The 25,944-nt window shown below is 41.5% G+C and overlaps 1 protein-coding gene across 1 annotated transcript in view; it reads right to left on the reverse strand.

Annotated features, from left to right (window-relative positions):
- Positions 1 to 25,944, reverse strand: part of HDAC9 (histone deacetylase 9) — a 450,375-nt gene that overhangs the window by 406,100 nt on the left and 18,331 nt on the right. Inside the window, exon 2 of the mRNA XM_088653965.1 lies at positions 14,322 to 14,451. Within this exon, the coding sequence (XP_088510091.1) occupies positions 14,322 to 14,367 (46 nt within the window). The 5' untranslated portion in view covers positions 14,368 to 14,451. The remainder of the gene's footprint in view (positions 1 to 14,321; positions 14,452 to 25,944) is intronic.

The following is a 25,944-nucleotide window of genomic DNA, read 5'->3' on the forward strand; positions in this document are numbered from 1 at the left end:
TTCTTCCCAGAATTCACAGGCATGGGAACACAAGGAGGAATATTTGTGGGGATTTTTAGCTGATGATACAAAGAAAGGCCAATGTTGGATTCTATTACCTGCTAATGCTGGAGGCATTATGCTTTTGAATCTCAGCTGCTGGGAATCACAGGTGCGGAGTGTGCTGCTTGCAGGCTCCCCACTGTAAGAGCACAATGCTGTTGTTTTCATTCCCTGCTGTCTGTGAACATGTGCAGCCTTGTTTGTTCGCACTGTGGGTGATGTGTGCCCAAAGGCACCACGTTGGTGACCCCCCAGTATGGAATCCTGCAATAACACGAGTGGACTGTTGAATGCTTCCCCCCCCCCCAAGTTAAAAGAAAAGAAAAGGCATGTTGTGGTGAATGGATCTATCCGTCAGGGACTGACTGGGCTCTGAGGGGTGTGTGGCAGAAGAAGGGGGAACCTCAAGACTTATCCAGGGGAAGGGGTCAGTGATTTATGGAGTTTTGTGCCACCTGTGAGGCAGGAGCCAGGGCTGGAGGAAGGGGAATAGTCAGAGCAGTCGGAGAAAGGGGAGGATGTGTTTCCCAGGACCAGGAGGGGGTCGAAGAGACAGGCACAGTGGCAACTTCCCTGTAGAAGAAGTCACAGGTTGCTTGTGCACGCCCCATCAAACAAGGGTACTGAAGTTCAGGTGGAGGCAGGGCTGCAGTGCTGCTCCAACAGTCCAACTTGGACCCCCTGCCTGGAGAGGGGATGCCAGCCACTTAGCTGCCAGAAGTGTGTATGTGTGTACCTTAGAAGATACTGTAACTGTGTGCTTTGTCAATAAGAATCAAACTACTGGCTGTTTGTCCTGGGCTGAGTGTGCTCAGGATGCTAGCCAGATCATTTCTTAGTTGGGTTAATTTTCTGCTTGTAGTAAGGATTTCATGTAAAAGCCCATTTCAAAAAATGAGCTTCATTGCCACCTCATTTTGCTGCAGGCACAACCAGGTCTTAGCTGGAGAATTGCTGATTAATCTTCAGCTGCTTGGAAGCTGACACGGAACTCCCCAGAGTTTGTAAACAGGATTGCCAACTTTTAACTTCCTGTGTGCCTTTGATTCCATGGTGGGGGGGAAACCTTCAGCAGCTGATTTCTGCAGAGGTGCTATTTTGGTCAACTGGCAAACATATTGGTAATAGAATCCAGGATTGTAATAGTCAGTGGTATGGAATCTCGGGCTGAGGGGGTGTCAAATGCAACCCTCCAAACCTCTCTATTAGGCTCTCAGGACTCTGCACAGGCCACACCTCTCACCAGCCCTGCTCCACCCCCTTCTCAACTGGAATGGAATGTGTGCTTAAACAGTAATATTGCCTCTTGCTGGCCCAGAATGAGAGGTGTTCATGTAGAAATCTCTGGTCTTTGCATGTCTGGACTGTAACCTAGTGTACAAAGATAAGAGTTGCATTGTTTGACCCACCTGCCATTGGCACGTGGGCCCTGAAAGGGTGTCCACTAGGGAATGTGGCTCTCAGGCTGAAAATGGGTTAAAGCACAGAGCCTAGGGCTTGCCAATCAGAAGGTCGGCGGTTCGAATCCCTTCGAAGGGGTGAGCTCCCATTGCTTGGTCCCAGCACCTGCCAACCTAGCAGTTCGAAAGCACGTCAAAGTGCAAGTAGATAAATAAGAACCGCTACAGCGGGAAGGTAAACGGCATTTCCGTGTGCTGCTCTGGTTCGCCAGAAGCAGCTTAGTCATGGTGGCCACATGACCTGGAAGCTGTACGCCGGCTCCCTCGGCCAATAAAGCGAGATGAGCGCCGCAACCCCAGAGTTGGTCACGACTGGACCTAATGGGCAGGGGTCCCTTTACCTCTGGTATTTATACTAACCCTAGCACACCTTGGAGAGAAAGGGTAAACTAAATTTACTTCAAAGAAAATGCAACAAGAAGAGTGCAATATCAGAACTTGGATTCTTTTAAGACCGAGCCTTCTCTTTTCTGACTACCAACAGCCAGTTCCAGATTTCATGCACAAGAAATATCCATGGAAAAAGCTGTCTTAAGGTTTTTGTTGTTTGCTTGTTTTTAATGTAAGACACCACCCTATAGAAGCTGACTGTGGAATTCTGTTTTGAAAAAATAAAGGTGCATATAATGCAATTAACAAACAATATGGAAATAAATCAAAACACCAGGCAAATAAACAACTTGACACACAGACACGATGCTATTTGATCCATGCAAGTGGTTATTTTCACAGGAGGAAATTAGTTTGTAGCACTGGAGGATAAAGTATGTGATGGAAGAGTAAGCAAAGCAAATGGGCATATGTAATTATGATTTATTCCTTTCCAGTTTGTGATAAGCAGTAAAAGTGAACTTAATCATTTAGTACTTCAGGCGGCGCTGGGGTGTAAATTCCAATCTGTTTTCAGTTCAAAACAAACATTAAATGAAAGTGCTTAAAAGCCCTGAGTGATGATAGCCACACCTCAAGCTCAGGAGGAAATAATCAAGAAAGAGAGAGGTGCAATTGGCTCATTTTCAGGGTTTTATTGTACCCTGGAAGGCTTGGATTAACTATGCAAGACATTTATGATTTCTATGTATTAGGGACAGAAAGCAACCTTTTTAATACTAATAACTCTCACACATAAGTCTGTGCAACTGCATTTGCTAGCATCCACTCTTTGCCACCCTTACCTCTACTATTTCTACTTTTCTGGTTGTTCCTTTGTTTATTTTTATCATCATCATTGTCATCATTGTCCACCCGTGGAATATGGTCCCCAAAGGTTGCTCAGAAAGGAATGTGGCCCTCTGACTGATAAAGGATCCCCACTCCTGACCTAGTCCTTCTCACAGTTAAAAGTTTTTATGCAGGCATAGGCAAACTCGACCCTCCAGATGTTTTGGGACTACAACTCCCATCATCCCTGACCACTGGTCCTGTTAGCTAGTGATGATGGGAGTTGTAGTCCCAAAACATCTGGAGGGCCAAGTTTGCCTATGCTTGTTTTTATGCTTCAGAGCTGCTTCCTCCTTTCTCTATTTGGATTTTTCCCACCTCATATCTTTAAGCATTTCAGAGGTCAAGGTCAAGGTGGGGTAGGGGGTGGCGAACAGTGAGAAAGTGGCTGGCATCAAACACTGGGCATGCAAAATGCTCCTGTGTGCAACAGGTTTTCAAAGGCACTCTGCACTTCTTATTCAAGTGCTTCATGGAACTTCCACCCTTTCCCTCTTTGGCATGTTATGTCCCCGCTACTCATAAAATAACTAATCTGCAAATTACCTTTTAAATGCTTTCTCAGATTCATGAGAAGTAAGTTCTGCTGCAAAAAAAAGCACATCTGGGCTGCTAAAGAGACAAATGAAAAAGTGGAGAGTGGGTGGGAAAAAATTAAAAGTTGTCAAACATGCTTTCTTTGGGTGTTCAAAATAATTTGTTATTCTAATTATTACTCCAATATTTAAGGCAGCGGATCCAATTAACTCAGCATCAAACCTAAAATAACTAATGAAAAATCCAAGGTGATATAATAGTCCCTTTTATGTATTTCTAATTGTTTCTAAAAGTTGCTTTGTAAAAGAAGCATTTTTTAATTTTATTTTAGGTTTGATGCATAGGTTACAGGTGCCTCATGGAAGCCAATCAGTGGCTCACCTAGGGCCCCTCTCCAGACAGTCAGTGTTTTGCAGGAGGGATTCAAGCCACAGAATTAAGGCTTACACAATTAAAGTGGATGGAAGTGCTCTGTATAAATCCACTTTAAAAAGAAACTGCCTTTTCTGCAGTTAGGAAAGTGATGGAGAAATGTGTTGAAAAGTGTGGAATGAATGACTGATTAACAGGAAGATGCATAAACACCCCACAAGAAAATCGGGATGAATGCTTGTCGGTGAGTAACCTTCCTGTAAACAAATCAGAGTGAATACTCAATAAAGACCAAATATAATATATGCCTTGTGCAAATCAAATCAGGATGGATGCTCAATAAACAGGTTACATTATGTTTTTTCTTTATTGTACTTTTGATTTCATATTAATAAAAAAACTTAAAATTAAACAGAAAAGTTGTATGGAGGATCTATGTGGCTCAAGTCAATGAGTTGGATACAGGCTGCATCGAGTCTCTTGATATAAATGGGACATGACTTTAATCCCATCGACTTCAAAATTAACGAAGTGCTATTCACTCATTCTGGATTCAATCTATCCTCTCTATAACACTTTACTATATATAAAAAAGGAATTGCATCAAGGTGAAGGTGGGAATAAATTCCCAATCTGTGCATTTCTTCTTCTGGGTTGTGGCTCTAACAGATACTATGCCACACAAAACATATAAGAAGAGAGAGGTCAATGTAAGGGAAGCAATACTGTGAAGCACAGACAGATGTAGTGACCATCATCTTGCAACTTACTGCTTTTTGGGGGGGGGGGTTAGTAAACAAATTTATTTTAGAAATAAAAATACTCAGAGTTACATGTGCATTTCCCCCTCCAATGGAAAGAACACTGTGCATGTGTACATGAAGCAAGAAGTTTGGGGACTGTTGCCTAAGTCAGTATTTGTGTGCAAATGTTTTGGACTACAGCCATGAAAAAAATTACTTTGTCCACATGAATACATTCAATATATTAAAAAGGACTAGCAATAAAGTTCCACACAAACCAGGTGGAAAACCTGAGGCCGTCCAGACACCATCCAACTGCAATGGCCAAGGGTCAGGGATGATGTGAGATGGAGTCCAACACTAATAGGAGGGGCAGATGGTTCCTCATCACTGACACTAAATCGGCTACTATCCAGAAAACCACAAAGCCCATGCTGAGCTATTCTATCAAAATAGTACTTTTCATCCGTCCTGCTGCACATATCCGTGAGCATGATGTAGAGTTTGAGATACAGGATCAGATTGTTTTTGCACTTCATAGCAACCCCATTGCACAGCTGATTTGATCAAAAGAACAGGACTATAATCCTTTACCATCTCCAACTATGCAGTGTCCCCACCCCTAATGGCTACGAGCTCCATGGAAGAAAAGACATAAATACAATATGTGAACCTGCTTTTCCCTGTCCCCAACACCATCCCCCCACCAGGTGAAGCTAGTTGCCATTTGGATAGGTGAGTCAGAGAAATGACATTGGAGGCACACATTGGAGGTCCTTTAAAACCCTTCTTTCTAGGCTACTCTAGCAAGCAACAAAACACACACTTTCCTTTCCTTTCCTTTCCTCACCTATCTAGCTGCCATGTCTCCCCTTGTCTCAACTTACCTGTTATCAGCCCTCACCTGGGTCACCTGACTTCATCTCATCTATCCAACCAACCTGACATTTCACCTCCAACCTGTCTATGACTACACTGTCTGCTCCTTGCCCTCCAGACAAAAATGTGTAGAGGTTATGCATACAATAGATAAAACTTTATGAAGTGCGTATTTTTAAATTTTTCTTCTTTTTCACTAGATATAATGCATCACACAGTGCAAATTTATCTGTTGACCCTGTTCTTTCAGTTTGTGCACCATACCAAGGGCTTGTTGTTCATACTGAAACTAATAATGGTCTTTATAATGACAATAAAATAATTCTCTGGAGGAAGACATGACAGTTTACAGTGGTATCAGTGTTTTAAAGGTGTAGTGTGAATGTGGCCCATGAGATCCGGGGGGGGGGAGAGGGGGGGAGGCAATAGAAGGAAGTCTCTCTAATACTTACCCAATTGGCATGTCACCTTCAACAAGTCAAAACAGGTGTCTGACCACAGGTCAATGCAACAAAAACTGCTGGCCATTTTCCCTAAGTTTCACGTCCCTGTCCATTGGCCATGGTAGCTGATGGGAGTTGAGTATGGCAGACAGAGACAATGGTACTGGGTCAAAATACTGCCCATAAAAGCAATAATCATTAGCTGCAGGGGGGGGGGAATTATCACAATAACGAAGTTTGTCATACTTCAGGCAAACACATAGTTCCTGTTACAAACCTGATATTCACACAACATTAAAACTCCATAAAACTAGGCACCCCCCCCCACGAAAGCCACAAAAAAGTTGTGTACATGCATATAACTGCAAAATTCATCAGCTGGAGGAAAATGAGGATACGTAAGGGGTGTGACTACATTCATGGAAGTTTTATCAATTTGGGAACAATCCTCCATTAGTGTTTAAAGGAAAACCTCACACTGTCTCTGTAATAACATGTGACAGGTGCAAACTATCAACGACAAATTTGTGCCTAAAAACACTGGCTCAACCGGCAACTACACCACAATAAACAGTAAATGCAGAGAGGCCCTCAGACTCTGCCCCCTCCCATAAATATTGAGATCATTTGCAAAACAAATTAAAATAAAAACTGTAAATATTTCCCAACATGTTTATTATCTACATCGGGGCGAGAAACCTTTTTGGTCCCATAGGTCAACTCTTTTATCAGGTTCTGCCTCACTGGCCAATTTGGAAAGTTGGGTGGGTTCAGAACCTGCTGCATAAAGAAAAGCCATTTTGATTTCTTGGTATTGTTTAGGAAGGATTGGAGAGCACTTTCCCCTACACATACCTGCTTAATGAATATATGCACAATACGCTTTCATATGAGTACCTCATTATTTCTTCATGAAAAAATATTGGTTGGTTTCACTGCATGGAAGATAATTCTCTGAAGATACCTGAAGTGATCTTTTCACTATCACCAACATTTCTTCACAGGCTCTGCTGACATTCAGAGAGAAATGGTTGTGTGTGTGCCGGGCAAACTGTGGCATTACCACAAACTGACATATTACGTATCTGCTGGTAACAAAGTTCAAATCACAAACTATGAATTAACTAGTGAATGCTAGATCCTGGCTGATGAATAGGCATAAGAAAAATGTACCTCCAAGCATCCTTTGTTCCCAAGCATTTCCACCTATGCAAATCCACCTGAGGACTTGAACCTATTTATTCATTTTCAAAAAGGGAAATGTGAAATGCTTTCTGAAACCATTACAAACAATGCCTGATAATCCACCCCTCCAAAAGCAAACAGAGCTTTATTTATTGCATTTTTAAAAAAACTTATTTTGATCCTTACATCTTATGCGCACCGAATGGTTAAGAACATGTAACAGAAACAGGATGTAAACATTTCCTTAATGATAGCATAGTTTAGAACAAGCAAAGCAAACAACAAAACACAAGCATTTACCTCCTCCCAGTGGGAGTTGGCATTTGCTTTATAGCTGCAGGAATTAGCCATTCATTTAGACAAGGCCTAGTCCCTAAAGGCTCACAGAGCTGTGTTCAATTAAATTGGTTCTGGTGTTGTTGTAAGTAAATGTTACTACACAGGAGGCCTGTTTGTTGCATCATGCAATCGAAGGAAACACTTATTTAATGGTGCACACAGAAAATACTCAAGTAGTGTCCTTCGAGATCATCTGAGTAACAGACATACATTTTGCTTCGTTTGAGACTCACTCTTTAAAACTGTCAGTTTGCTAAGTTTGGTTGCAAACCACCGAAATCTATGGAAGTTCTGCTACTTCAGAAAATAAAAAAGGAAGAAGAAAAAGATCCCATCCTATTGTGCACCACTGAACGGTATGGAAGTTGCTCAAATGTAGCTCTTTGAAAGACAACAGTTCTCTCTTAGATGTTTTTGCTTCCAGCAGCTATGGATAAAAGCGTCAGTCAGGGGTGGATACGCAAGTAACTTGCTGCTTTTGATACTTTCCGTGAAAAGTCTGAAAGGGGAAAGCAGATGTGTGCATATACAGCTTGCACGTCTCAATGCGAAAGAAAAATACATTTAAAAAGGCACAACTGAATGTTCATCTGTGTTCAAAGACAGCCACATAAAATAATTATACCTTCTATCAAGTGGGCCAGAAAGAAATACTTCCCACACTTCCCAGTTCTTTTAAAATATGAAATAGTTTCACTGAAGCAAACACCACTCTTTCCACTTAATCAACCAGTGTATATAACTTGCTTGCATTAACATCCAAGAGAGACTCTTTTTATATATAAAGATACTGAAGCACTGTATACAAAATACCTGAAAATATTATCTTGCTCTACTTCTTAACATTTATTTGCTTCCAACACTCTGAAAGCACTGATTTGCTGTCTTAACACAGAATTGCAGCCAGCTAAGTTTTGCTCAGGAGTAGAACCACTGAAATTGATAGACCTAAGTGAGGCTGCATTCACGCAACAGTTTATACTCCCTCCCTTATGTCTCCCTAACTGTTAATATCTGCTTCACATAGGACTGCCTTCAAAAACTGTTTCAAAACCTCCAGTTAGCAGAGAATGCGGCTGCCCAACTATTGACAAGTTAAAAGGCTAACAGATCATTTAAAGCAATTCTGTAATAACTAAACTGGCTGCCTGGCTGCTTCTGAGACCAACTCAAAGTGCTTGTTTAAATCTACAAAGCTCTTTACAGCTAATGACCCCAATATATTCTGGAAAGTCTCAAGCCGGGTCCCCAGATCTTTATTTGAGGACATTCTCTGGATGTTAGAGGGTGGCTTGGAGGGGGATGCCAAGGGATGGGAGCCTTTTCAGTTGTGGCTCCCCGTCTGTGGAACACAATCTCCACTAAGGTCTGCTTGGTACTTTCACTACGGTAATATATTTATAGTGCCAGGTAAACTTCCCCCAGGCTTTTGATGGATAGCAATGTTTTCACTGATAATGTGCTTCCAGAGCTTCTATACCACTGCTTTTGGGGGGTTGGGGAGCGCCTGACTGAGCTCCAAGAAATGACTGGATTAGCACAATAAAAAAATGGGAAGACCCATATCAGAACCTCGGTCTGCTACCGCAGAACCCTGAGTGACGTCAGCAGAGTCAAGTGCTTTCCCTGTGCTCTAGATCCCCAGAGTGTTTACAAAGATGATTACACCAAATATTGTAGTGAACTCAGAGGCTACAATAATGAAGGCCTGAAAATGTGAGGAATATAAGTTCATCCTTTTCTCAGCCTCTTGGCAGTCTAAGCATGCCAAGCTTTTTTTTATTACACCTGAAAGAAAGGTATTTCCCCTGAAAAGTTTAATGTATCTATTTATAGTAACTTTCCAGGATGTTCCTCGCTGCTGGAACAGACACGGAATGCTCACCGTCTATAAGCAAAGCGGTTGTTTCAATATATTCATGCTTTATTAAGAATCCGAACTGAGTGAGGTCTAATAACCTCCATTCCTTGCTATAAAAAGCCATGTACCTGCTGGTGGAATTAACAGAAGTTAAACCACACTTAATGCAGATTGAACCTGCATCTTCTAAAAAAAAGATAATAATGAATTAATATTTACAGGCAAACAGCATGCACTCTTCATCAGTTTAAAAGAACATGGTTATAAGCAGAAGCTCCAAGAACCAATGGTAGTACTGGGCAGGCTTCTTATTGTTTGGGTTTAAAGCAGTAGCAGCCAACATAGTGTCCCCCAAATTGTTGCTGGACTCCACAACACCCAACATCCCGGACCGTTGGCCATGTCAGCTGGAGCTGATGGGAGCACAAGAACTGGAGGGCACCATGACATTGGCTACCCTTGGTTTAGAACTGTCATCACTTCTTGCTGGATTAAAGGCCTGCTGGTTTAAACGGAATGTCCATCCAGTGCAGAATCCTGCTTCCCATAGTGGCCAGACACCACCTTCAGGAATCCCACAAGCAGGAGAAGAAGGCCTTCTCCCAGCAACTGGTCACAGCCATTGGTCACAACCATTTTTGTTGTTGTTGTTGTTTAGTCATTTAGTCGTGTCCGACTCTTCGTGACCCCATGGACCAGAGCACGCCAGGCACTCCTGTCTTCCATTGCCTCCCGCAGTTTGGTCAGACTTAAGTTGGTAGCTTCGAGAACACTGTCCCACCACCACGTCCTCTGTCATCCCCTTCTCCTTGTGCCCAACATCAGGGTCTTTTCCAGGGCGTCTTCTCTTCTTGTAAGGTGGCCAAAGTATTGGAGCCTCAGCTTCATGATCTGTCCTTCCAATGAGCACTCGGGGCTGATTTCCTTCAGAATGGATAGGTTTGATCTTCTTGCAGTCCATGGGACTCTCAAGAGTCTCCTCCAGCACCATAATTCAAAAGCATCAATTCTTCGGCGATCAGCCTTCTTTATGGTCCAGCTCCCACTTCCACACATCACTACTGGGAAAGCCATAGCTTTAACTATACGGACCTTTGTCGGCCGGCAAGGTGATGTCTCTGCTTTTTAAGATGCTGTCTAGGTTTGTCATTGCTTTTCTCCCAAGAAGCAGGCGTCTTTTAATTTCGTGACTGCTGTCACCATCTGCAGTGATCATGGAACCCAAGAAAGTAAAATCTCTCACTGCCTCCATTTCTTCCCCTTCTATTTGCCGGGAGGTGTTGGGACTAATGGCCATGATCTTAGTTTTTTTGATGTTGAGCTTCAGACCATATTTTGCGCTCTCCTCTTTCACCCTCATTAAAAGGTTCTTTAATTCCTCCTCACTTTCTGCCATTTTAGCCACACATCCTCCATATCCAGACCAATGAGAGGCATTGTCACCATTCAAGGACATATTCTAGCCAAGCAAAAGCACTTAAGGAGAGTGTTTGGAGTGTTTTCCTGGAGTGGAGGTGTGGCCTGGGGAGTGTCCCGAGGGCTGGATGGGGGTACCTAGAGGCCACATTTTACTCCCAGACCTGAGTTCATGCATCCATGAATGCATAGTTTATTACAGTCAGAGGCTCATCAAATTAGATAACCAAATAAAGCTGGTTTAAACAGTTAAAAACAGATACATATAAATATACTTCTTTTTCTCTCTCAAGAAGCCAGCATAGAATTTCAACTTATCTGCATTGAAGTCAGGGGCATAGGTGGGGGCGGGGGGCCCAGGCGGTGCGATCCCAGGGGCGCCATCGCGGCTGCACGCCCCACCCCTGTCCACGGTGCGTCACGCCCCCAAAACGCACGCCACACCACGCCCCCAGCATGCGCGCCACGTCCCTGGGGGCAGCGCCCTGCTCTCCGCCCCCGGTGGCGGAGCATGAAGCTCCGCTGCTGATTGAAGTCAGAATTAATTAACCCTCTTTGTAACGTAAGAGAAAACTTCCCATAACCAACACTTTAGGAGATCTTCCCAGAAGAGTGCTCAACACAGGGAGAACCAGCCTTTCTATACATACATTCTGCACATTATGGTGAAGAAGAACGTGATTCTATTGCTCTAGCCCTACACAAATACAACCATTCATTAACCATGGCCTTCTTAAATCATCCACTCAACCGTGTAAAAAGTAGCACATTAAAATGAGCAAGGATAAGTTCTCTCCTGTTCTCAGAGACAGTTAGTGTATATGGGTATGAAGCTGAGCGGATTCCATAATTTATAGGGTTATTAAGGAGTAATGGGGACAGGACTTGTTAGCTGCAGTTCTCACATACTGTAGATCTAAATCATTAATCTTTGAACAACAAGGAGTTGAGTCCTGTTTAACTCGATATTGTCCAAAACTTTAACCTGTAATTGCCCAGACTAAATGCCTCCTTCTCAATCTCTGTCATCAGTTGACTAACAAGAATCTGAGAGCAATAAGGAGAGACAACTGGCAGGAGCTGCAGAAAAATGCAAACTTAGCCACTGTTTCGGGGCATCAGCTCAAGCTTTATATTCAAGTGATTGAATACTGTACACACTTCCTAATGAATTCCCTACAATAGGTGGCAAGCCCAGTATCTTCCTAAGGAAAGCAGACGGAACTATTTAGTTAGTTCACATCAACAGATCACATTCAACCACTGCTTGCCACCCAGCACTCCCTTGGCATTGTGGCCCACAATTCAACTGCCCTCACTATTTCAATTTACCCTTTTCTGCAGGTTCTCCTGTCCTGAAGCCACACACAAAACACTGTGAGTGTGGGTGTGTTGGTTTATTTGTTTCACCCCCTATGCTGCTTTTCTCCATTTCTCCAAACTCCTGAGCTCTGACATCCTGCTCCCTATAAAATCTTTGTTTGGTACATCGCAGCAGGCTGCTGTGCTACAGCTGTGGCCCACATTTCAAGAACTTCATATGCACATCTAGCTGAAGAGACAATTTGCTTTTTTATTCACCCCCCACTTCCAGCCAATGTGCTGCGTGAAGCAGCAACATAGAGATCTTCTCAGAATTCATTTGAGTTGACAAACATGATTGCAGATATACTAAAACCTTTAAGAAGAGTAATGTGGAATTTGTTCACGTGAAAGGTTCTATAACAGGAACAAGATGCAACTGTCCCCCTCTTTCTTTCTTTCTTTCTTTCTTTCTTTCTTTCTTTCTTTCTTTCTTTCTTTCTTTCTTTCTTTCTTTCTTTCTTTCTTTCTCTCTCTCTCTCTCTCTCTCTCTCTCTCTCTGTCACACACACACTCATACTCTAAAACTCTCCCTCTTTCTTTTTTCCCTCCTCAGCCCCAGGTTAAGAATATAGAAGTGAGATGGTTGTGGGCTCCCTTATCTGAAAGAACAGCCTACTCCTTAGGTTCTGGAAATGTGACTGAAATGTAACATCATGAAATTGCAGCTAATTATTGATATTTTAACACCTACACAAATTCATAAACCAAACAGCTTGCAAGGCTCCTCAGGAACTCAGAGGAAAATAGGTCAGCTAGACCCATATACATTAAGGTTTCTTTTATTTCGTACAGTCCCAGATCACATGAACCAGTATGTATGCTTTTAATGCTCCCCACCTATTTTGTAACTACCACAAATTCCCTTCCTCTCCCAAGTTTACTGCAGGAGAATAACGTGGAGGTAAATATGCAAAGTTTGGAACTCTGATTATTCTTTGCTGTTCTTTTTCTAAACATAATTATATAAGCAATTGCAGCACAATGTGTTTGGCAAGAAGATTACTCTGGCAAACCTCAGCTGCAGAACGTTCCTAAATTAAACAAACGGAGATGAAGCAAAAACTTCAATTACACTTCTCTTGCTATTTGTTCTTAAACTGATATTAAAATATTACACTTTCTTTGCTGACTTCTAGATTCCAACTGTTCACTTAAATAGACAAGCCTTTAAAAAATTATATTATCAACACCACATTGCGAAAACATGCACACATTAAAGCAAGGATTGGGAACCACTGCCCTTCCAGATGTTGCTGGACTTCAATTTCCCCAAACAGCATGGCCAATGGACAGGGACAATCAGAGTTGTTGTCCAACACCTGGAGGGACCAGGGGCATAGAAAGAGGGGGGGCGGTAGGGGCACTCCACCCCAGGCAGCACGATCCCAAGGGTGCCATTGCGGCTGCCCCCGCCCGCAGAACGTGCGCCACGCCCCCGCAGGCGGTGCGCCACACCCCCAGAACGCACTCCACGCCACCGCAGGTGGTGTGCCATGCCCCCAGAATGCACGCCAGCCCCGCCCCCGCCTGCTCTCCGCCCCCGGTACCAGAGCATGAAGCTCTGCCACTGGGAGGGACACAGCTTCCCCACTCCTGCATTGAAAGGTATAGACCATTTCTTCTAACAGGTGGGCAGGCATATTCCATACTAGTAAATGAAGCTTCCATTCTACAAATAAGTATGCATTTTTGGCAACTACTGGAATTCTCCACTGCCCACAATGGGGATTGCTAAAGCTGTGATAGGCAAAACCCAACAGGTTTGCTTGCTTTCCCGCACTTTAAAACTTGTGTTCTTTTCCCCACTCCTTCCTACATGTCCACCTGAGGATGTTTCAAGCTTGCCAAAGAGCAGAGGAACTCCAGTACACCAATGTGTCTTATGCTTTAGATTACTGTACTCAGTGCTAAGGTGTTAGATGCTGTTAAGAAGCAGACCTCCATGTCCTGAGTTTCAAGGCAAAGCGGCCAAAAAAACCCCAATCTGTTTACTAGCAGAGGTTTTTTTCTGTAATAATAGCGTGTACCAAATTTCAGCTTCGAGGATGTTTTGGGAGTACTTTAGTTTTAATATCATCTCAGTAAGAAAGTCAGACCTGAGCATCTTTAATATTGCAATATTTATTTCCATAGAGAGAAGTAAATGAATTGTAACTTGCCACAAGGGTTCACACACTCACAAAAATCAAGCAGTATATACTTCATATTATCACAGGTGTGCTGTATCCCAATTTAACATGTGGGTTGACTTCTCCGCACTGACTGATAAATTGGCCACAAGAAAATGTTACAGATGAGAAAATACGGATAAACATAAAATGTGAAACTTTGTTTATTCAAATACACAGAAAAAATATGTTTCGTTTGTATGTTTGTGTGCCGCTTCCTTCTTCTTTGTCAATAAGGGACAAATATTGATACTGTACATTAGCAGGAGGTTAAACGAAGAGAGACTGACCTGGTTGTGTTGTTGAACTCATTGTTGTTGATGGAGAGATGAACATTTGACACAAAGAGATCAAATCACACCAACTGTAGTTTGGATTTCTATAAGTTCATCCAAGTTGATGCAACTCTGTGATTTCAACCTATTAATGAAAAAAAAAATCATGTAAAATATATTACCCATAGTTGTGAAAGCTATCTTTAATCACCCTGGGATCTTTGGATAAAGGGCAGTATATGAATTGAATAATAATAATAATCTTGTGGAATGAGACAATAGTGCCCTGATCCAACCAACCCCATTGAATAATAATAATAATAATTTATTATTGGCCAAGTACATTTTCCAACATACTTGGAATTTGTTTCGGCTACATTGCAATGTAAACATGCACACACTGTTCCACACACAATACAAATAAGCAAGGAAACCCACCCATAATTGACCTCCCCTTCAGCTACACATCTACAAATTTAACAATTTAATGGCATAAGGGGAAAAAACTGTTCCTGTGCCTGGCCGATTTTGTATATGAAGACCTGTAGCGATGTCCAGATGGGAGTAAATCTAGCAGATGATGGCAGGGATGTAAAGGATCTGCTACAATTCTCTGCTCTCTTCTTAACTCTGGTAGCATAGATCGACTCTATTGTAGGCCAGCTAGCACCATATACCCTTTCTGCAATTCTTACAGCTCGTTGGAGCCTTTTCTTGTCTGTCTTGGAGGCTGTACCATACCAAGCAGTAATAGAATTACAGAGAACAGTTTCAATGATGCTTCTGTAAAATTGGATCAACACTTCCTGGGGCAATTTTAATTTCCTTAGTTGACGCAGAAAATACGGAGGTCCATAAATAAATAAATAAATAAATAAATAAGGTCCACATTGACTTCAGAGCTGGACAAGCTGCCACACTAATTATAACCCCATCCTAGAGACGTGGAAAAAAAACTATGATTGTGAAACTGAGGGGTAAAATTTGGAAAGCACCGCATCTCTCTGGTGTTACTGGTGGGGGGGGGAGAGAGACTTACAAAGAACCTGTCCATATTTAATTTTTCTCTCACATGGATGCATGCAATATATAAAAGCTGGTAACTTGCAAAAGCACAATCTGAAGGGTGCATGTCAAAGAGCTCTCATCCAGTGCCGGATAATAATAATTAACAATAATTTATTATTTATACCCCGCCCATCTGGCCAGGTTCCCCCAGCCACTCTGGGCGGCTCCAGCCACTCTGGGCGGATTTACTTACTGTATAAGCTAAACAAGCTATAGCTTAGGACCCCACTCTCTTGGGGGCCCCAAAAAAATTTAAAGGGAAAATAACTGGATGTACATTTCCAAAATATAAAATAAAATAAAACCTACATACAGCAACAGTGTTTTGTGTTGCGTAGGCTCCTATGATGTAAGTAATGGTCCCCGCATGCTTGCCTGCTCCCTAAAACATCACTGGTTTGCTCATTTCTATATATACTTCTTAATTGTATTTCAGTTCAACAATTACTTTGACAAAATACATATTTTGTTATGTATAAATGGCTTTAGATACCTATTATGTCCATAAATTACCATATCGCATATATTCAACACACAGAAAAAACAGTGACAGTCTGTTGTTGACAAAGGACAGCTGGACATATAAAGGGCCCCATTACCTTCAGTAGCTTAAATCAAACCTAAATCCGGCCCTGCTCTCATCCAAGGGTAAGCAATCAGAACACAAGATGGAGAGGACGTTAATGGAGTGTCGCTTCAGGTAGGATGAGGAGGAAATGGAGGAGGTGAAGAACCAAACACCTCTAGAACTGTAGCGCTGCCCGAGTTATGGAACACCCTCCTTCTAGAGGCATGGATGGCCACATGGTACTTGGGAGTTTACTGCTCAGTGGAAATTTACTTGATTTCTCTTGCTTTTGCTGGCTATTGTTAGATTGTTTTTGACCCATGACCTTGAGACTGATGGTGTTGACGTTTTACTGTTATCTTAATTGTGTTCCGTGATTTGCAATTAAACAAGTTATTTCTTTATTTTATTTAAACTGTTTTGAGGCCACGTCTGGAAAAAAAGTGGTACAGGGGACTCCCCACTTACGCATGTTCGACTCACATGCAACCACATATACGCATGGTGCCAGGAAATTAATAATTATTTGATTTAAACTGTAGAAAGGTGCGGAAAGGGGGGGGAAACGGCCCAAAAAGAGTGCAAAAACTGGGGGGGGGAGTGTGAGTTGGTAAAACGGCTAGCAATCCCAGGAGCCTTTGCAATTGTAATCTGACTCGCAGCCAAGCACTTTGGAGTCCCAGTCTACCCCCTTGTCATTGTTTCCACATCGTCCTCCACCAACGAAGAAGGCTGAGAGCCACCATTTCCCTCAGTCATGCCAGTCTGGTAAGTGCTGCTGGTTTTCAAAAGAGTTTTTTAAGGGTTTCCAGAGGTTTAGAGGGTGTTTACTGGCTTTTTAGATGGCTTTCCCCACTATATGTGATTTAGCATGTATGGCAGTATCTGGAAACATAACCCCCACATAAATAGGGAGTCACCTGTATATGCAAATACTAAATTAATGATGATGATGATGATGATGATGATGTATCAAAAATTAGGCCCAGAAAACTAAAAGCAACTTGGTAGCTACTAGGATAAAATAAAATGTGAACTCTTCCAACACAAGGCAAGTTAAATGCTAGCAAAGCACATAATGATGATTGTCTGCTTGAATGTCCCTAAACACATCTCACATTTTGAAAATTCTGGCCCTTACAGAATAGGTTGTAGAGGTTATCTCTGCTTAGTATAATTCCAAAGCATCCAAGAATTCAGCTGCAAGCTTTGCAGAGTACTTGCAAACGAGTCTTTTATCAATTCTTTCTGCTGTTACTAATACATTTTGTGAAATTACAACTAGAAATATGCCCAAAGAGAGATGATATACTCGCAATTATTCATTTCATACTGTGTGGAACTTTCTTTTTTTAATAAATCAAAGATTGAGGCATATCAAATTGCACTGAAATTGAACAAGAGTAATATTTTCATGGGTATTTGGAAGACTTCATTCTGCCACGTTTAGCAGATTTTACACATGCATCCGAATTGATCTCACTGTTGTAACATCTTTACTTTTTGAAAGCTTCTTAGACTTGGCATATCTTAGAAAGCAGAATATTGAAACAAAAATTAGTTTAGTGGTTGTCACATCAAAATCAATCAAGAATGCACTACTGTATTGCTGAAACTTATTTACTAAAAACATACTAGACTCTTAGACATAAAACTAGAGCCTTCATGCAGACAGTGACATATGGCGGGGAGATAAATTTCTAAAAACAAAGTGTACTGGTAATTCCTCCTCCTCCATTTGTTAACAATGAAAATTAAACCCCAGGGGAAAAAATTGAATGCTTTCTGAACATAATTATATGTTAACGGTTTTTGTTGTTATTATTTCATATTGTCATGCTTTCAAGAAAACCTTCTCTTTTTATACATTATGGTTTAAACATGACATAGAACTCAGTCCGAACCATGTCTACCCAGAAATAAGTCTGATTGACTTCAATGCGGCTTACTCCCTAGTAAATGACATTAGGATTACAGCCTTAATTAACTGGCTTGAACAGAAGTGACCGAAACATTGCAAAAAGAATGCATGCCTCCCCTCTCCTGCAACTCCCTACTTCCCAAGTTTCCAAAACAAACTTTTGCAAAGAGGAGGTGGTCAACCAACAGTGGGTCAGGCACCCTAGACACAGGAGGAAAAAGCCTCACATGTTTCTTATGGTCTTCTACAATGGGTAGGGTTTCTTGGCATGCCAATCAATGTGAAAAATTAAGGTAGGAAGTTTTTTAAACCACCGATGCACAGATGGAAAAGAGTTCAGCCATGTCTGCTGGCCTTCCAGTTGACCCCAACACTCCCATTCTAATGTGTTTCACATGAAAGGTGTACACATGGTCTCTCTGCGCAGTTAGGTATCCTGCAAAATGCAGAATACCAAATCAAGCAGAAAGAGCCTATGCACCTACAAGTTGTATTGGCGCAGGATCTTGGAGCATAGGAAGCTGCCTTATATTGACTCAGTCCATCGAACCACTGAGGTCAGTATTGTCTACACTGCCAGTGGCTCTCTAGGATTTCAGGCAATCCCCTACTAGGGATTGAACCTGGGATCTTCGGCAAGCAAAGCAGATGTTCCACCACTGAGCCACAACCCTACCCTTGATCTCTGCACAGGCAGATACACTTCACTCCCTCTAGTTTGCATAGCTGAATATGGCCTTCTTCTCACTCAGGATGCAAACTCATATCTGGACTGTCCCATCTCCAACTGCACGTCCGGTGGATCACATAATTGGATTCCCCTCCATATGAAACAACATCCTTCCACATAAAGAACTGCCATATCATGGGAAGAAGCCTAGCCATCCAGTTTTCTCACAGAGCTTACACAGTATGCACCTATAGAAAAACATTGTCCATTCTGGTCTACAAGTTCTGCTGGATGCTCAGGTAGCAGCCTGGTTTGCATGCCATGCTAAGCCAAACTATAGCTTAGGGCTTGTCCACACTTCTCTTTCTAGGCATGGGTACAAGTGGTTTTGCATTTGCTCTGCAACCTTCCCCTAGAAAACATGTTCTTAACTGCTGAATTGGAACCAACAGCAATCTACAAAAAACCCAATGCCCATTTGGCCCGATTCAATGGTAAACCACAGATTTACAAGGGGGGAAGTACAGTAGTGGGCAAGCAGATGAGCCCTTAGGGGCAGCACACACACTCCTGCTGGTAAGATCAGTGTCACTTAGCTCTTCTCCAGGATTTCTGCTGCTGTGCTGAGCTAAACCACACCCAGCTTACCATGTCATCTGAAACCAGGCTCATTGTTTATCTCCCCACAGACTAACCATGCGCTTTAGCTCAGGTTTGTTCTTGGTTTATGGCTCAGAGTTTTGATCACAGGGCAACAGGTCAACAGCAGAACAGGAAAAGCAAGGCAACCACAATCGCCTCCCCAAGAGGGAGGCATGGTAATGGCCTGCGTGTCATTGCAGTCTTTTATCCTCAAATCTCTACATCTTGTCTACATGGAGTGGATTGTTTTGTTTGGAGGGAATGTTCAGTGAATTGGGCCTCCACCTATTGCCTCACATGGCACAGCCGAAACAGACCTATCTCTACTTATATCTAATTTCTGTTATTGTTTAGTTTACTATTAGGAGGCAGGCATGATGCTGGCACTAGGGGGAGGAAGAAAGGAAAAGAAAACCATGCTTCAGTCTGATGAACAGCCTTCATTGTGCAGCCAAAGATAATGATGATCTCCAGAGTGTGACTTACAATGCAGTTTGATAAACTGGCAAATTAGCTTCCAAATAGAGGTTGACAAAATGAAATCCATAGTTATCCATGAAGATGAGACACACAAAAAATAACATCTGATGAAGTGGATTCCAGTCTATAAAAGCTTATGCTATAATAATTAGTTACTCAAAGGTGCTGTAAGACTCTCTGTTATTTGCTACAACAGACTTAACATGCCTACCCCTCTGGAAATAAATGGATAGAAATAATGGAAAGCGTGTGAATGAATTTATATATTAAGACACGGGAAATCATGTTAAGTGGCAAATGAAATGGGCCACCATTGTTTCAGAAGTAACAATGGAGGAGTTAAAGAAATAGAGTTATCACAATAGACACAAGTAAAAATTACCGGTATGTGTTCATATCATTATATTTTCTTCTCCTTTGTAGTAAAGATTCAAGTGATTTCCACAAACCTTAAATTAGTATCAAAATAATGGATTATAAAATTGTAACAATGGATCAACAGCAGCACAACTGTTACAGATGCTCAAGAGCTGCATACATATATACAGCCAGGTAGGTATTGTAATGTTAAAAACATACTGTGCCATTAACATGCATATAGTTATGTTACATGGATGTTTGTTATAACAGCTCTGCAGGTGCACCAATTCAGTGTTGTAAAAAATAATAATCTAAAAATAAGTTCATAACATATGCACAAAGATAATAAGAAAAAATAAAGTAAAGAAAGTATATACAGTGGTACCTCGCTAGATGAATGCCTCACAAGACGAATTTTTCGCAAGACGAATGCGTTTTGCGATTTCAATGGAGACTCTCAAGACAAAGTTTCCTATGGTGCACTTCGCAAGACGATTTTTTTCGTCCCATAGGGTGCCTCGCAAGACGAATTTTTTTTATTCGTCTTGTGAGGCACCCTATGGGAAACCGCACTTCAATGCGTTCCTATGGGAGCCACTTCGCAAAATGAATTTTTCGCTATATGAAGCGACTCACAGGACGAATTAAATTCGTCTTGAGAGGCACCACTGTAATAAATATGGGGGGGGGAGAGACTAGATGGATGGATAGATGAAATAAAACCCATCTATCTATAAACTTGACTTTGTGAGTTATTTTTGGCCCTTGATTGATATATCATGTTGACTAACAATGCAATTTCCAATGTTTTTCTTATCCATTCAATTAATGATAGAAGATTTTGTTTTTCCATATTAGCCAATACATAGTCTTGTACCAATTAAGAGGCTAACAACAAGCTGGATATCAACTTCTCTTACATATTTCTGTTTACACCTAGAAGAGTTGATTTAGGATTTCTGAATAAAATACATATCAATATGCATACTCTCCAGCATATAAGCCCTTATTTTCCTAACTCTAGTTCAGAGGTTGGCAATCCAGCAGGCAACAATCTAATTTTATACAGCTTATTGTGTTCCCTCCCACCAGCACACCTGAGAGTGTGCAAAATGTCCGGGTAATGTACAAAAGCCTATCAATGCATTTCACATTCCCCAAGACCTGCTGGGAGATTGTACACAGGGAAATGTGTGCAATTCCTTCTTCAGAGACAGGTTATGTGCACATTCTCCATGAGGTGTGGTGTATGCACACAATGGCTGGTTGTTATATACATTAACTGCTCAACTCGACAGATTATGTTATGTAGACACACACATGCAGCAGAAGTAACCTCCCGAGTACTACATTTCACTTTTCCTGTTTTGCATTTTACAGAAACAACACATCTAAAATAACCTACTAAACACACAAGCAAGATACAGCCAAACACAGCTAGCTGAAGCAAGAACTCTGTATTCCAAAGCACACACTCAAATCTATCACCCTTAAAGTGATTAACATATGGATTTCATTTCTCATTTTGACACCTTCCGTTGGATTTTTTCCCACTGCCTCTGTTTTTAATACTAATTAACACATAATATTTTGACCGTTTACAACATTTCATCATTAGAGGGTAGTATAATATTTTACAACACTAATCCAGGTTAATGTCCATGCCAAAAAATTGGAATATTTTGATAGAAGGGGAAGCAAGCTAGGTGGCAAATGTGGTGCCTAGGCTTAGAAGTCAGAACCCTGGAAAATTAGCTGTTAGCAGCTGCGAAAACATTTCAACACAATCCCCTTCATTTCAGACACCAGTTTGTGTCTCCTCCACTAACAGCTACAACTGCCAAATGTGTTATTCAATTCTAGACTATAAGAAATACACAAATATGTGTCTCTTCTCGAAATAGCAAGTGTTTCGGTACAGAGGCAGAATATAATGTAGAAAGGCTCAGAAGCATCACCAATTCTAAACTTCAAGAAATTGAAATGAGGTGCTACCAGTAAATCAGGGGTCAGCAAACTTTTTCAGCAGACCACTGTCCCTCAGACCTTTGGGGGGGGCGACTATATTTTGAAGGGGGGGAATGAACGAATTCCTATGCCCCACAAATAACCCAGAGATGCATTTAAATAAAAGGGCATATTCTACTCATGTAAAAACACACTGATTCCCAGACCATCCGCGGGCTGGATTTAGAAGGCAATTGGGCCAGATCTGGCCCCTGGGCCTTAGTTTGCCTACCCATGTGCTAAATCCTCACCCTGTATCCACAACCCTTATAAGCCACAAGCCCATTGACCATGCATTTTTCACTTAGCTGAGATGTCAAAGTTTCACAGATAAAGTCCTGTTTCACAGATAAAGTGGGGGAGAAGGAGGAAGCTGCAGGCAAGAATGCCCTCAGCCCTACACCCCACCATCTGCTACAATTTGGCACCCCCCCCCAATAGCCCATCTTTCTACATCAGGGGTGGGTAACCAAATTTGGTCCAAGGACCAAATGCAGCCCTTTAGGCCACATGCCTTACTAGCCTTGCTTCAAACTGCCCTTGGGTATTTTTCCCTTGCTGGTCTGTGCCCTTGAACTGAAATTGTAGTTTCTGGTTTTTGTTTTTACTTTTTTACTGTACCCTGCCCTGTGATAAAGGCATACAGTGGAACCTCAGTTTATGAACACCTCAGTTTATGAATTTTCGGTTTATGAACGCCGCGGACCCATCTGGAACGGATTAATTTTGGAACGGAAAGTTTGCTTCAGTTTATGAACGCTTCAGTTTATGAACAGACTTCCGGAACCAATTACACCCATGCTTCAGTTTATGAACGCTTCAGTTTAAGTACTCCGCGGACCCATCTGGAACGGATTAATCCACTTTCCATTACTTTCAATGGGAAAGTTTGCTTCAGTTTATGAACGCTTACTCCGCGGACCGTCTGGAACGGATTAATTCACTTTCCATTACTTTCAATGGGAAAGTTCGCTTCAGTTTATGAACGCTTCAGTTTATGAACAGACTTCCGGAACCAATTGTGTTCATAAACCGAGGTACCACTGTATTAAAAATATTTTAATGTTTTAAATCACATCAATACTTACATACACATGCTATGTGGGAGGACTGTTCTAAACAGCAGCTTACATTTTTTGGGGGGGGGAACCCAGCCGTAATGATTAATAATTATTTAATTTGCACAAGATTTCTCCTTGCAAAACAAAGCCTTCATTTGCAGCTGCAATAATAACGGAGCTCACAAACTCATTTTCCTTCTCAGTTAACCATTGAACACACATGTGATGATTACAGCAATGTTAGTCCTACTCAGAGTAAACCCACTGAAAGGCTGAGTGTGACTAGCATTGGATATCACCTGTAGGCTGGAAAATCTGCTTCTTAAGAGGCACATATTAAAGACAAGAAATTGCAGCATGCATTTTTTTTTTCACCATGTACTGTTAGTGTTATGACAAGGTAGCATAACCTTTAACTAATCATCCTTTAGCTGGCAAATTCTGGGGGTATGTGTGTTTAACTAAATAATCTTGTCTGCATGTGTTATTTATAGATAATTCAGCCTGTCAAGAATTATGGATGAAGAGGGGGAAAGAGCAGACTGCCCTTAAAAAAAAATCCCTCAAACTTTCATCCAAGCTATGTGAAAAGCCGATATTACTCTGGCAGACATCAAAGATTTACATTACATTCCTTTCCATTCACTGTTCTAATTTTTTTAATAATGAAAAAAGAAATTTTTACCACCTTCAGTGAGCCTGTTCTGCCATGTGCAGTTTGCAAGATGTTTTGTCTCAGTACAGAGACCAAAAGTAAATAAATAAATCTGTATTCATCACCAAACAATTCACAGGAGCAGGTTGCTAACTTGCAGCCACATCCCACATATTTAAGGCACATCCTATGGGAGGAGACAGAAGCAACATTGGTGAGCAGCTAGCAAAGGGGATTTCACTAGTAACAGAAAACACAGTTTTCTTAACAAAACCATAGAGAGCTAAGCAGAGAGGGAGGCAGAGAGGGGGCTAACTTTACAATTACGCAGGGTGAGGCAGCTGCCCTGGGCAGCAAATACCATGGGATGGCAACCGTACCCACATTCTCCATGAATCTCCTAAGCATGTCACCTCTGTGCCTCCCCGCAAAGCTAGCCTGTTCCCCTCAGGAACGGTGAAGGATTTAGACACACACACCCCCATGAAATTTTTCTCCAGGAACATTTCAACTGATTGTAAATTTTCATAAGCGTCTCGGAGAATGTTTTACGGCAACAGGCCTGTTGAGTTTAAATTCTGGTAAGATTAGCCAAGTCATCTGAATGATTATTCCATAGCATTTTTATGGTACTTGTATTGGTATATATACTGTATCTCATTGTACACAACCTTGATATTTCACATCCAATATTGGTACAGTCATACCTCGGGTTAAGTACGCTTCAGGTTGAGTACTTTCAAGTTAAGTACTCCGCGGACCTGTCTGGAATGGATTAATCCACTTTCCATTACTTTCCATGGGAAAGTTCGCTTCAAGTTAAGTATGCTTCAGGTTAAGTACGGACTTCCAGAACCAATTAAGTACTTAACCTGAGGTACCACTGTACATTGATTATTGTCTTCATTTTATGGATCAATGGTCTTATTAGACAGTAAAATTCGTGTTAAATTGCTGTTTTAGGGGGTGTTTTTCATCATCTGGAACGGATTAATCCACTTTCCATTACTTTCAATGGGAAAGTTCGCTTCAGGTTAAGTACCCCTCAGGTTAAGTACGGACTTCCGGAACCAATTAAGTACTTAACCTGATGTACCACTGCATATAAATGCTTTGATAAATAAATAAATAAAATTGCCAGGGTCAAACCAAGATTCAGATGTCACTTTGGTCCTATTCTGTCTGTGGCAGAGGAAGGTACCAACTCATCCTTTGCCTCAGGGAGCAAATGTTCTTGGGCTGGATCTGAAGGACAGTGGCTTTTGTGGCATACACATGCCTCGCTTGCACCTCTCCTAAACAGTTTTTTGCATTGTTTATTTTTTTTAAAAAAACACCTTTAAAATCTGTTTCAGGTGAGAAGGAAAATGTTGTGTACTGCACCAGAGGGAGAAATACCTCTCCTAAATCATTTTAAACTTTATTTAAAAGCTACGCCTGTCTCCAGTCTAACACATTACTTCTTTTCGATTTGAATCCCTACCAATCAAGCAATAGCTTTGAGCAGACCAAATGTGCTGCACTGATGAACTCATGCTACGAATACAGGCCCAATCTTAAGCCTCTCGTCCTGGAAAGTCTGCCCTCTACTGCATGAAAACATGGGAGATAGGAGAGCTGAAAGCTTATCATAATGCCAGTGGTTATGGTATCTCTTTTGGTGCCTCCTAGATCCTGAGGGTGTGGATTTCCCATCTCCCTTGTGGAATGAAGATGAGCTGAAATAAATGAAGTAAAAGTGCTTAGTCCACCAAGCAGAAAATAGTAGTATGTAACCCAAATTCTGACTATATATCTTTCTCACACCCTCTTTGGTTTAACACATAATCAGCAACATTTTTAAGACTGTTCAGCACCTTCTAAAATATCCTAGCGGGCTGTTCAGACACTTAAGACACTGTCATGAAAACTGTTCTTCCTGAATTTAGTTGAATTTTATTCCTTAGGCAGCAATTTGGAACTATTGTACTTTGACTAATTCTCTTCTGAGGAAAAGTCCTCTGGAAAGAAAAAAAAACACACCTTTTCTAGGTACTTCAAATCTAATAAATAAGATATCTCTGTGAGAGGCAACCAGACATGAGGCATCATAAATTCAACAGGGAAGAGATATAAACCCATTACATTTTTTACATCTGCTAAACAGGTTTTGAATGATTGTTTCAAAAACCTGCAAAACTTGTTTAACCACAGTGGACAGTGGATA

This window comes from Zootoca vivipara, chromosome 11, assembly GCF_965207765.1.
Source record: "Zootoca vivipara chromosome 11, rZooViv2.hap1.1, whole genome shotgun sequence".
Classification (NCBI taxonomy): domain Eukaryota; kingdom Metazoa; phylum Chordata; class Lepidosauria; order Squamata; family Lacertidae; genus Zootoca; species Zootoca vivipara.